Genomic DNA, 14439 nt, shown 5'->3' with positions numbered 1-14439 from the left:
TTTTCCAGACCTCCCAAGTAAGGGTATAGAACTTCTAGTAAGCTTAGTACATACTTGCCTTTTCACGTTCATATGTTTTGGAATCCATAGTGATAAATGGAGGACTCATCATGGACGGTAAATGGCATAGAAACACAGATGAGTCCTCTATCTCTATGTTAGAATTGAATTTGAAAAATGACAGTTGTGTTCTGTACTTGCTATACACCCTAGATAGAACACAAGTATGTGTCACGCCTTGGTCTTAGTATTTTGTGTTTTCTTTAATTATTTGTTCAGGCCAGGGTGTGACATGGGTTTATTGTATTGTCATATTGGGGTTTTTGTAGGCACTGGGATTGTGATTGATTAGGGGTGTGTCTAGTATAGGCTTGGCTGCCTGAGGCGGTTCTCAATCAGAGTCAGGTGATTCTTGTTGTCTCTGATGGGGAACCGTATTTAGGTAGCCTGGGTTTCACTTTGTATTTCGCGGGTGATTGTTCCTGTCTCTGTGTAGATAGGCTGTAATTAGGTTTCACGTTCCGTTTTGTTGTTTTTGTATTTGTATCAGTTATTTCATGTACCGCGATTCATTCATTAAAGACATGAGTAACCACCACGCTGCATTTCGGTCCGACTCTCTTTCTACAAACGAAGAACGCCGTTACAGAATCACCCACCACACACGGACTGAGTGGCGTGGTAACAGGCAGCGACAGCATGAGCAGTGAAAGGAGGATGAATTATTCGGAGAATGGACATGGGAAGACGTTATGGACAGCAGAGGTATGGAGTATACTACATGGGAAGAAATAGACAGGTGGGCGGTCGACCCAGGGAGAGTGCCAGAGCCCGCCTGGGATTCGCTGGAGCAGTGCGAAGAGGGCTATAGGAGAATGGAGTCGAAGAGAAAGACACGGTGGCGCAGAAAGAAACCAGAGAGTCACCCCCGAAAATGTATTGGGGGAGGGCTCAGGGAGAGAGTGGCAGAGTCAGGATTCAGACCTGAGCCAACTCTCCCTGTTAATCGTGAGGAGCAGCGATCAAAGGACTTCTGGACTTTGTATTTTGTGTTTTCTTTAATTATTTGTTCAGGCCAGGGTGTGACATGGGTTTATTGTATTGTCGTATTGGGGTTTTTGTAGGCATTGGGATTGTGATTGATTAGGGGTGTGTCTAGTATAGGCTTGGCTGCCTGAGGCGGTTCTCAATCAGAGTCAGGTGATTCTTGTTGTCTCTGATGGGGAACCGTATTTAGGTAGCCTGGGTTTCACTTTGTATTTCGTGGGTGATTGTTCCTGTCTCTGTGTAGTGTTCACCAGATAGGCTGTAATTAGGTTTCATGTTCCGTTTTGTTGTTTTGTATTTGTATCAGTTATTTCATGTACCGCGATTCATTCATTAAAGACATGAGTAACCACCACGCTGCATTTCGGTCCGACTCTCTTTCTACAAACGAAGAACGCCGTTACAGTATGCATTTTTAAACACAGCAAGTGTCCTATCTTTCAGGTTGTTTTCAAACCAAATGCAGGCCAATTGCAAATAGTCTACAAATTAATAATGAATGATCAATAGAGTTGAATGCTTTAACAGGTCTATAAAAATGGGCAGTACAATGCTGCCTTTTGTCCATGCAATGTACAGTGTAATTTTGCACCAAAGAAGCAGCAGAAATAGTACTGCAGGCCAAATGACTTGGCCTGAAACCAGACTGAGGGACACTTACTTTACATTTTGAAGCTGTAAAATATTTAACTTATACTTACTTTCTACATATCATAATCATTCAACATGCAAGGCTCCTTCATTCATTGTAGACTATATGTTTACTTTTCTAAAGATTCTTAAAAATAAAATGTGCTCTGTAAATACAACAATTGGCAATATAGACTACGGGGCTGGCGATGCAGTCTGTCTGGTCGGGTTCATCCCCAGTCCTCAGGGCCTTGACACAGGCTGCTCACTGTCAATGTGGACAAGTAGGATTAAGAGAATGCAATATCAAAGCAATGTCCTCGCTGCAGAACATATTGTTGCATGACCTGTGTAGTTACTTCTAACATGGCTGATTTATTATTGATTAAACACACACACACAGATGCACATACACGTGCATGCACACAGAGAGAGAGAGAGCGAGAGATCGTGACACAGAAAGCTAGAGAGACATACACACATGTATCCTCATATTACTCTTCTGGGAGAGAGTGTCAGAGTCAGTGTCAAGGAGATGGAGCACAACATGGAGACGCTTCCCAACCACAACAGTGAGACGTGATAAAGAGGTGCTCTCCTGGGACGTAGAACTACATAAATCTCTGTGTCCTGTGTGTCCTAAACAGCTCCAGAAGAAACAGTACATTTTGTGTGTGTGTGTGTGTCCTGAGCAGATCCAGAAGATACATGGGTAGTAGAGCTCCGGGCTCTTCCATTCCACCTGAACATCATTGATCAAGAACATAATAGGATATCGAGCACAATTCAATTAAGCACTAGCAATGGGTTGTTTAATGAAAACCTGCAGCAGATTCCAATCTTACCCCTGGGTGCACGTTTAGTTGTTTGCCCTAGCATTACACAGCTGATTCAAAATTTCAAAGCTTGATTATCAGTTGGTGATTTGAATCAGCTGTGTCGTGCTAGGGCAAAAAACCCTGGTCTATCCCTGAAAGTTTAGCAAGACAGAGAGAGAGCTCACAGTGATACATAGTATAAGAAGACCGGTATAAGGAAGGTGAGTAAAGAAAGACACAAACATCTGACTGAAGATTATTTTCAAGCAAATAAATACAAATCATGATGTCCAACTGAAGATTAATTTAAGATTCCTTTATTTTTTAGATAATGCCTCGTACAATGCTCTTGACTCATACAATGCCTAATAAATGTGTTCAGTGAACGTAAAATATAATATAATGTGAAAATAAATCCCAGTACGTTGACCATTATTCAATGACTTTGAAACAGATCATTTTAATGTGCTTTGCTCATATATTGTATGCATATCCAGCATATCGTTTCTCATACATATAACTCCAGGACTATATATTCTCTTGAATCCAGGATTTGAAAAGTTTGAATGAAAACATAACAGTCTTCTAGAACCTATAAATCCATACAAGGTCTAGTCTCTTGCGGCAGACTGTTGCACACGCACGATTTGGTTCCGGGTTCCAAGACTCTGGACTGCATGATAGTATAATAGGGACAGCATGACACATTCAGATCATCAGATAGAATATGACATCGTCATAATCAAACGTCCATACTTCCTAGCTTGTTTTGAAAGTTTAAATCGAACAGACAGAAATTATTTAAAATTGATAACCAATGTCTAAAGAGCAGAGCTGTATAGATTTTTTAAAACATTATTTACATAGAAATTAAAGTTAACTAACACAAGGGTTTTTAGGTCATTTTTGAAAAATCCGCCATATAATGTATTTCATCCATGACGCCGACTAGCCGTACTTCTCATTTATAATATCCACAATCCAACAGGAGGTTGGAGAGAGAGCAGAAAAATACCATCCCTGTGGTCATCAGTCCTGTCATTGTGAGTGTTTGAGATCGACTACAATACATTGGAGTCAGACTTCACCGGATCACCGGATCTACAAATCACCTTGCATCCCAAATAACTACACATTCTCTGATCAATATTAGCGATTCTGCATCTGGAGCCTTTCTCAAACTGATCCCCTCAAACGCGCTTAAGATTCTCCCCTCCCCTCTCCTCTCCTCATCCCTCCTCTCTTATCCAAGGTAAGGATGATCACTCTGGAAGTTGTAGTCTGGACACACTTTCTGCACGAGCTTATAATCGATACTGAAGAAGGAGATGAAGATGCAGATGACTTTAAATGGTTTGGCGCAGAGCCAGGCGGCATGGGACTGAGTGTGCTCTGAGAAGCAGGTCTGGGAGGGGTCGTAGAGGCAGGGCTTGGGCTTCTTGGAACGGTTGGTCTTCTCGTACTCCACCCGGCAGTTGAAGGTCTTTATCTCTTTGGGGTCGATGGTGGACTGGTGCGGGGTCTGTTGTTGGGTGATCTGGGTGAGCTCTGGGTGGAGCTGAGCGTGGAGGCCTGGTTGGTGGTGCTGCAACACCTCAAACTCCACCACCTTGGTGGGAGGGACAATACTGACAGAGACGTTACCGAGACTGGACGAGTTGTGGCGGAAGTAGACGGTGAACGTGCCGTTGATGTGGTCCACGATTTTCCCCGTGACCAAGAGGCTGAACTTCATGGTCTTCACGTTGAAGTAGAAATCCCCCCAGCCGAAGATCTTCTTGGTCTTCTGGGCCGTCTTAAGTGAGGGTTTGCGTTTGTTGCGGTAGCCTGTCTGGTCGAGTAGGAGCGACTGATTACGAGCCCAGTCGTAGGGGTTAAAGAAGCTGTAGGTGGGGGTTTTCAGAGGAGGCTTCATGGGCGGGTTGCCGACCCCGTCCATGCCGGTGGAGAAGATGCGGGAGGTGGTTTGGTATGGGGGTTTGACTCCCCCTGTGGCCCCTCCGCCGGTGGCGACGGCTCCCTCTCCCATGCCATAAGGTAGGGTCTTCATCACTGAGCCTGCTGGACCCAGGTCTAGTCCAGGGTAGCCCTTGGCCACCTGCTTCTCCAGTCCCTGCACCTGAGGAGAGAGAGAGGGAGAGAGAAAGAGAGAGGGGGGAGAGAGTTAGTGTCAAGGAATATTGATTATCATTCATCTCATACACTATGCAGGTTGTTAGATGACTTGGATGGCTTTTCTTCATCCCCCGATTCCAACCAGAAACAAAGCATCTATTTTTATAATAACATAATTTGTTGTGGATGTTGTTTTACACAGTAAAGCAGATTTTTACATGTGAAGATAATGGACGGGTTTGTTCAGACAGGCGACACAGCTTTAATCCACAGTCTAGTAAGTGGTTATTCACAGAGGTGATTGACTAGACATCTTCTCTTGTTCTCCCTTCATGTCTCATCAATCATGTCACTGCCAAACACATAGACTATGAAGCACTGTCACATACACACATTCTGCCACACACCCCAGAAGAGGACGGTTTGACGTTTAAAATTACAGCTTTTTTTTAAAGGTTATAACACCAACACAAGCTCCCCAACAACAGAGACACATCGCAATCCAGCTACAGTAGAAAAATTATCCTAATAGATGAACAAACCATCAAACAAGCTAAACCAAAACTCAAAAAAGAGAGCAACACCCCCCACAGTCAGACGTCGGCGTAAATAGTCATGCAAGAATGATTTTTGTCTCCTAATTCTGTCTGTCCAAACCAGCGAAGTAGAACAGACAGGTTTGTGCCAAAATTCTGCTCATTTGCTATCAATCATTAATCCCAATAATAACCTCATGTTGCCATTTGTCTCAGACTCCTAATACAGTACTCAATACACACATTAATGCATCTATGTCTGCGTTCCAACTGGCACTATAAGGTGCATTACTTTTGACCAGGGCCCATAGGGTTTGGCCATAGGGCTCTGGTCAAAAGTAGTGCACTGTATAGGGGATATGGGGTACCATGTGGGACGCAGACACTCATTCAATGAATGTATGCATTTCTCCTGCTCATTCATTAACATGGGGCCAAGCGGGCCTCAGCAGTCTGGTTTTAAGGTGAATTGATCGGGGTGAAATGACTGGAAGTATATTGAGCGCTGGCTGAATTAATTAAAAGACAGATGTTGATGAATGGCTATTGATCTGATAACGAGTTGCTGGTGGATTTTTAACAGTCGCTGGAGTCCCCTGGGTGGGTTGCTATGTGTGTGTGTGTCTGAGGAAGGGGGGAGGGGCAGTGAACTCACAGAATCTAAATCAAAGATAGGTAACATGGACTTGACTGCGAGATGACCGAGAAAGTCAGTAAGTGTCTAAAAACCTATTTAAACATAATTTGCATAGAAAGACACAGTAAAAGTTTAAGTCTGAACTTTGCGCATGACACAAGTAATTTTTCCAACAATTGTTTACAGACAAATTATTTCACTTATAATTCACTGTATCACAATTCCACTAAGTTGACTGTGCCTTTAAATAGCTTTGAAAATTCCAGAAAATGATGTCACGGCTTTAGAAGCTTCTGATAGGCTAATTTACATAATTTCAGTCAATTGGAGGTGTACCCGAGGATGTATTTCAAGACCTACCTTCAAATTATGTGCCTCTTTGCTTGACATCATGGGAAAATCAAAAGAAATCAGTCAAGACCGCAGAAAAAAAATTGTAGACCTCCACAAGTCTGGTTAATCCTTGGGAGCAATTTCCAAACGCCTGAAGGTACCACGTTCATCTGTACAAACAATATTACTGTCACACCCTGACCATAGTTTGCTTTGTATGTTTCTATGTTTGGTTGGTCAGGGTGTGATCTGAGTGGGCATTCTATGTTGGATGTCTTGTTTGTCTATTTCTATGTCTGGCCTGATATGGTTCTCAATCAGAGGCAGGTGTTAGTCATTGTCTCTGATTGGGAACCATATTTAGGTAGCCTGGGTTTCACTGTGTGTTTGTGGGTGATTGTTCCTGTCTTTGTGTTTGCACCAGATGGGACTGTTTAGGTTTTCTCACTTTTGTTGGTTTTGTTAGTTATCTCATGTGTAGTTTCTTTATAAATTAAAGAACATGAATAACCACCACGCTGCATTTTGGTCCGCCTCTACTTCACCTAAAGAAAGCCGCTACAATTACACAAGTATAAACACCATGGGAGCAGGCAGCCGTCATACCACTCAGGAAGGAGACGCGTTCTGTCTCCTAGAGATGAGCGTACTTTGGTGAGAAAAGTGCAAATTAATCCCAGAACAACAGCAAAGGACCTTGTGAAGATGCTGGAGGAAACAGGTACAACAGTATCTATATCCACAGTAAAACGAGTCATATTTCGTCATAACCCGAAAGACCACTCATCAAGGAAGAAGTCACTGCTCCAAAACCGACATAAAAAAGCCGGTTTACGGTTTGCAACTGCACATGTGGACAAAGATCATACTTTTTGGAGAAATGTCTTCTGGTCTGATGAAACAAAAATAGATCTGCTTGGCCATAATGACCATTGTTATGTTTGGAGGAAAAAGGGGGAAGCTTGCAAGCCAAAGACACCATCCCAACCATGAAGCACGGGGGTGGCATTATCATGTTCTGAGGGTGCTTTGCTGCTGGAGGGACTGGTGCACTTCACAAAATAGATGGCATCCTGAGGTAGGACAGTTATGTGGATATATTGAAGCAACATCTCAAGACATCAGTCAGGAAGTTAAAGCTTGGTCGCAAATGGGTCTTCCAAATGGACAATGACCCAAAACATTCTTCAATGACCCCAAGTTGTGGCAAAATGTCTTAAGGACAACAAAGTAAACACAAAGCCCTGACTTCAATCTTATTGAACATTTGTGGCCAGAACTGAAAAAATGTGTGCAAGCAAGGAGGCCTACAAACCTGACTCAGTTATACCAGCTCTGTCAGGAGGAATGGGCCAAAATTCACCCAACTTATTGTGGGAAACTTGTGGAACCTGTTTGACCCAAGTTAAACAATGTAAAGGCAATGCTACCAAATACTAACTGAGTGTATGTAAACTTCTGACGCACTGGGAATGTGATTAAAGAAATAAATGCTGAAATAAATAATTGTCTCTACTATTATTCTGACATTTCACATTCTTCAAATAAAGTGGTGATCCTAACTGACCTAAGACAGGGTCGTTTTACTAGGATTAAATGCCAGGAATTGTGAAAAACTGAGTTTAAATGTATTTGGCTAAGGTGTACGTAAAACTCCGACTTCAACTGTACGTAGGTGTAGTGTATTTCCAGTGTATTTTGTTACATGACATGTAGGTTTTAGCATAATTACAATAATACATTATACATGTATGCCCTGTAATGAATGTACATGTAACACATGCATGCAGAGTTTAACCTTCTCTGACAGCCATGTCAGCAGTGCTGTCAGGTATCACCATGTGTGGCAATCTCTCAGACTAATTATTAGACCTAATCATCACAGCTCTGTTAGCATGGTGTTATGCAGAGGCTTGGTCTTGTGTGTGTGTGTGTGTGATGAACATAGTGGTTATTATGTTATTATGGCTCCATGATCATCACACCAGCAAGGAGCCTGAACTCAATATTGGAGCTTAAGAGGTCAGCTAAATTATACACCTCACTACAATATCCAGCCTACATAGGATGTACGGTGCCTTCAGAAAGTATTCAGACCCCTGGACTTTTTACAAATGTTGTTGTGTTACAGCCTGAATTTAAAATGTATTACATTTAGATGTTGTGTCACTGATCTACACACAATACCGAATAATGTCAAAGTGGAATTATGTTTTTAGAAATGTTTACAAATTAATAAAACATGTCAACCTGAAAAAAACTGAAGAATTTGCTTAACAAGTCAGATAATAAATTGCATGGATTAACTCTTTCTGCAATAATGGTGTTTAACATGATTTTTGAATGATTACCCCATCTCTATACCCCAAACATACAATTATCTGTGATAGGACAAAAACTAAGGATGGATCAACAACATTGTCGCACCTTAACAATACTGACCTAAATGATGGAGTGAAAAGAAGGAAGCCTGTACAGAATAAAAATATTCCAAAACATGCATCCTGTTTGCAATAAGGCACTTAAGTAATACTGCAAAAAATATAGCAAAGAAATTAACTTTTTGCCCTAAATACAAAGCATTATGTTTGGGGCATATCCAACACATCACTCAGTACCACTCTTCATATTTTCAAGCATTGTGGTGGCTGCATCATCTAATTACATTTACATTACATTTAAGTCATTAAGCAGACGCTCTTATCCAGAGCGACTTACAAATGGGTGCATTCACCTTATGACATCCAGTGGAACAGTCACTTTACAATAGTGCATCTAAATCTTAAAGGGGGGTGAGAAGGATTACTTATCCTATCCTAGGTATTCCTTAAAGAGGTGGGGTTTCAGGTGTCTCCGGAAGGTGGTGATTGACTCCGCTGTCCTGGCGTCGTGAGGGAGTTTGTTCCACCATTGGGGGGCCAGAGCAGCGAACAGTTTTGACTGGGCTGAGCGGGAACTGTACTTCCTCAGTGGTAGGGAGGCGAGCAGGCCAGAGGTGGATGAACGCAGTGCCCTTGTTTGGGTGTAGGGCCTGACCAGAGCCTGGAGGTACTGAGGTGCCGTTCCCCTCACAGCTCCGTAGGCAAGCACCATGGTCTTGTAGCGGATGCGAGCTTCAACTGGAAGCCAGTGGAGAGAGCGGAGGAGCGGGGTGACGTGAGAGAACTTGGGAAGGTTGAACACCAGACGGGCTGCCGCGTTCTGGATGAGTTGTAGGGGTTTAATGGCACAGGCAGGGAGCCCAGCCAACAGCGAGTTGCAGTAATCCAGACGGGAGATGACAAGTGCCTGGATTAGGACCTGCGCCGTTTCCTGTGTGAGGCAGGGTCGTACTCTGCGGATGTTGTAGAGCATGAACCTACAGGAACGGGCCACCGCCTTGATGTTAGTTGAGAACGACAGGGTGTTGTCCAGGATCACGCCAAGGTTCTTAGCGCTCTGGGAGGAGGACACAATGGAGTTGTCAACCGTGATGGCGAGATCATGGAACGGGCAGTCCTTCCCCGGGAGGAAGAGCAGCTCCGTCTTGCCGAGGTTCAGCTTGAGGTGGTGATCCGTCATCCACACTGATATGTCTGCCAGACATGCAGAGATGCGATTCGCCACCTGGTCATCAGAAGGGGGAAATCTAATGGGTATGCTTGTCATCGGCAAGAACTGGGGAGTTTTTTAGGATAAAAAGAAGAGGAGTAGAGATAAGCACGGGCTTTCCAACAGACACGGGGAGAAAAATCTACCTTTCAGCAGGACGATAACGTTACTCACCAAGACGACATTGATTGTTCCTGAGTGGCGTAGTTAAATTGGTTTGGAAATCTAAAACAACACTTTAAAATGGCTGTCTAGCAATGTATATATCAACAACAAACTTGACAGAGCTTGAAGAATTTAAAGAAGAATAATGGGCAAATATTGTACAATCCAGATTTGCAGCACTCTTAAAGACTTACCCAAAAAGACTCACGGCTTTAATGGCTGCCAAAGGTGATTCTAACATGAATTGACTCAGGGGGTTGAATACTTATCTAATCAAAATATATTTGTGTTTTATTTTCAATTAATACTTTTTTGTTGATACATTTTTATTCCACTTTGACATTACACTGTATGCTGAGTAGATCACTGACAAAACATACAATTAAGTCAGTTCAGGACAAATTCTCATTTTACAATGACGGCCTACCCCGGCCAAACCCTCCCTTAACCGGACGACACTGGGCCAATTGTGCGCCGCTCTATGGGACTGATACAGCCCGTGATACAGCCCGGGATCAAACCAGGGTCTGTAGTGATGCCTCTAGCACTGAGATACAGTGCCTTAAACCACTGTGCCACTAGGGAGCAAAATCCCACTTTGTAACACAACAAAATGTGGTCGGGTATGAATAGTTTTTGATTCACTGCACTCCAATCAAAATATCCAATTAGTTCAATGATGTATGTTTATAGCACAATATTTCAGAATTATTTTATGATACATACAATTTGATTAAAAACAATCCACAGTTATTTAAAAAAAAATAAGCTAATGATCGATCCTCTGTGGCCGAATCATGATTTTTGGTGTAGTAGACTATTTTGAATGATTCATATTCATTTATGTATAGACATGTATAGGCTAATTAGGTTACATCATTTCGGCAATTTAATTCAATTTACTTTAGGGTAAGCTTAGTGAACTCACCGAACCACATTTTGGAGTCCATTCACACATTTTTTATGCTTCTGACATGCGGTGACAGGGTTGGGTAGGTTACTTTCTAAATGTAATCCGCTACAGTTACTAGTTACCTGTCCAAAATTGTCATCAGTAACGTAACTTTTGGATTACCCAAACTTAATCTGATTACATTCAGTTACTTTTAGATTACTTCCCCCTTAAGAGGCATTCGAAGAAGACAAAATGTAAGTTACCAATTGAACGACATCTATTGCAGGATAAATCAATGTTAAAGTTTACATAGCTGGCCATATCGATGTCAAATTTTACTTCATGGGTTGGTTATGTAGACTTATTCTAACCCATCGCTTTCTACTACATATAATAATAGGATTAAATTATATCTTTGCATTAATATGTATAACTTATATGTCCAAAAATTGATGTAGCCACTACAGATTGCCCCTTTAAGTCTATCAAAAGTGTGCGTCTTTGAGCATGTGTCCATTAGGCCTAAGGGTGTTTTTTTGTCAGCATGAATTTGAGTAATAAAAGCCCTATTTTTAGTCCATAGGCTGAGATCCACACTATGCAGCTGTTCAATGAGCACATTTTCACTGGCTGTCCACTGGTTTCAAAAACAATGATTGATAGGCAGCCAAAACGTCTTGAATTCAACTACTATTGGGTTCAAATACCCATTTAGATTTGTGAACAGCCATCCACAACAACCACAATACGTAAGGCGCAAATAGCTAAATGAGAGAGTAGCAGTGTGATTCACATCAATGTGCTATGTAGATAATAATATTAATAATTTATATCCATATCGCCGTAGACTACACCACTGCTGTCATCCTTACCTCCAAGCGTTTATTCAAGTTGGATAATCTTTGGATGCCGACAGCAGTCGCACCATTGGAAGACATAACTTAGACTGTAGCCTACAAAATTCCTTCTCCTGTTCTTTTCCCGCGATCCATCAAACACATAGCGGTCTCTAACTTGTGGTTAGAGTCGCTCAGGTGGAACGAATTTAAACTTGCGCCTTTTCCAATTATGACTTGAATGTCATTGAGAAAACAGAGAAGTGTCAAAGATTTTTTTATCACTAACAACATCCTTTCTGAATTTAAAAGTAATCCATGAAGTAATCATCTAGTTTTTCAAAAAATATCTGTAATCTGATCACAATATTTGTGCTGGTAACGTAACGGATTACAGTTACATTTTTTTTGTAATCCCTTACATGTAACGGATTACATGTAATCCGTTACTCCCCAATCCTGTGCGGTAATGACAAAATGTGATGAAATAGCCTAAAGCCTTCTTGACATTTTGTTTCAGTTATTGTTAGAGGCTCATATTTAACCGGTATGGTAAATCATTATTTTGCTGGGATGTCGTACCGGACCGTACCGCCTTACTTTCATCCTTGCATACACCTCACAGCAGATACAATATCCACGTGATAACCTGGACTTGTCATTCCCATTTCAGCAGCCGAAGCTGAATCCCGAAACAGAAAACGGTTGAAGTATAAAACAGACAGAGTACCCCCTTTGAATGCGTCAATGAGGAGGAGTCCTAAATACTCCTATTTTATATGTGGAGTCAGTCCAGGATATTCATCCTTACAGAGAGATTTAAGCTACATCTGTCCATCAAAAGTGACTATCTTGAATCAAAGACACACGCAAGATAGAGGTTGGTAAGGACTAGGGCTGACCATATTACAACTACACCGGTGGTCACTGAGTCATGAAGAAAGTCAAATTCCATGTGAGCGGTTTATTCACAATAATTGGGCTACTCCAAGCTCTGATGCTGCTGGTGGTCATGAGTAGCCTACAAAACTTGCTAACCGCCTGGTACTCAGTACGCTATTGTCCCTCTAATCACTCTGACATCAATGCAAATGTCATCGAGAATCCAATCAAACACTTCATGAGAGCCCATGAGCTCATGTTTGTGCAACATTTCTATAGGCTATGCAATTGCGCGAGAAAACAGAGTGAAGACCTTTTAAAAAGAGTGGGATCCCATCAGCTTTCTATAAGCTAGGCCTACTATATTTATACCTCAACTTTCCTAGTATTAAGCACATTGGTTGTCTTTACAACAGGAGTATAGTCTACCTGGCTGGCATGAAAATGCTATTTAAGTGCATAAATGACATGTATTATTTCCCCCCTGCCCCTGTTTCGATACAGATTATTTAGTATATTTAAATACAAGAATAGTCTGATGGGTGACATTTTTAGCCTTGCACTTTTAAATGATATATTATCACTTGCGAATAATTCCCAGCATAAGGCAAGAAACAATGCATACCTTTCTTTTTCAAATCATAGTCCCACACCTCATGTCGCCTAGCCCATAGGCCTATATGTTTTGATAAGGTTTGTATTTCAACTAAAGTGGCCAAATAACTTCTTAAAATTAAGCACATTAATCCACTTTACAATGGGTGTAGACTAGAGCCTAACTGGCATATATAAGCAGTGTGTGAGTTTCAAGTTTGGGAAAAAAAATCACCATAAAAATGCACCTTTATAATAAAAGTATTACATACATAATCACATTTGCGGTCACTTTTGATAATGGTGTTTTCCCGCTAATGGAACATTTGCACGGCATACTACCGTGTGTGCATTGTTGCGCTTATAATGTGAAAAAAATAGCCTAATAGTTTATCAACATTTTAAGCTAATCTGTCGCGTCAGCCTCATTTAGTAAAAAAAAGTGTATTTGATGCTAGTGGTTGTATTATTTTGGGATCTATCGCATCCCACATCGGTCCCAGACTATGTTTGTTGGAATATTTACTTCTCGCACAGAAGAGGTCAACTTTTGTACTACGGGGGATAGTAGATTGACAGAGGCTAGTGCTTTAGCTGTTCGTTAGGCCTATGTCACGTCCTGACCCTAGTTTCCTTTTTACGTCTCTATTTTGGTTTGGTCAGGGCGTGAGTTGGGGTGGGCATTCTGTGTTTTTTCTATGTTTTCTATTTCTATGTGTTTGGTCTGGTATGGTTCCCAATCACAAGCAGCTGTCAATCGTCGTCTCTGATTGAGAACCATACTTAGGTAGCCTTTTCCCACCTGTGTTTTGTGTGTAATTATTTGTTTGTGTGCACCTCGGTTGCATCACGTGCTTTGCTGTTTACCTGTTTGTTTGTTTGGTTATTTCAGTTTCACTTTCATTAAAAGATGTGGAACTACATGCACGCTGCGCCTTGATTTATGACAGGGAGTTTGAGGATAGCGAGCGTGACAGCCTACTCATCTTGTTGGCTGACGAAAAGTAAATGTGGACAGTTCTTCCAATATCTTCAATATGCGCCTCGGAATTGGATAAGGATGTGCGCAGTTGAGTCCCTGATGTGTCTGTCTTCACTTGTAGCCTGTGAGAAAGACTCGATCAGAGAGCCATGTGAGTGAGAGGTGCTTCAGAGCATGCAGCACACAGGGAGAATGGAATACAAATTATTATATTCAGCCCAAGGGCAAAATGGCCACTGGCCGCAAAAGGCATGGATATCACAACTAAAGTTACATTAGTAACTCTAAATGAAGCATAAAGTGCCTGTTTCTTTGTTAACCGCTCGACACAGAATAGCCGCATGCGGAGAAAATATCCGTTCTATTTTTTTCAGCTTT

At 41.7% G+C, this 14439-nt stretch overlaps 1 protein-coding gene across 1 annotated transcript in view; it reads right to left on the bottom strand.

The window, feature by feature from the left end:
• Positions 1 to 2790: 2790 nt before the first annotated feature.
• Positions 2791 to 14439, bottom strand: part of LOC118399909 (neurexophilin-2-like) — a 95679-nt gene continuing 84030 nt past the window's right edge. Inside the window, exon 2 of the mRNA XM_035796127.2 lies at positions 2791 to 4614. Coding sequence (XP_035652020.1) covers positions 3739 to 4614 — 876 coding nt within the window. The 3' untranslated portion in view covers positions 2791 to 3738. The remainder of the gene's footprint in view (positions 4615 to 14439) is intronic.

The sequence above is a fragment of the Oncorhynchus keta genome, chromosome 21, assembly GCF_023373465.1.
Source record: "Oncorhynchus keta strain PuntledgeMale-10-30-2019 chromosome 21, Oket_V2, whole genome shotgun sequence".
NCBI lineage: Eukaryota > Metazoa > Chordata > Actinopteri > Salmoniformes > Salmonidae > Oncorhynchus > Oncorhynchus keta.
Note: the sequence above shows the minus strand (reverse complement) of the source record. Positions and strands in the feature narration are given on the sequence as shown.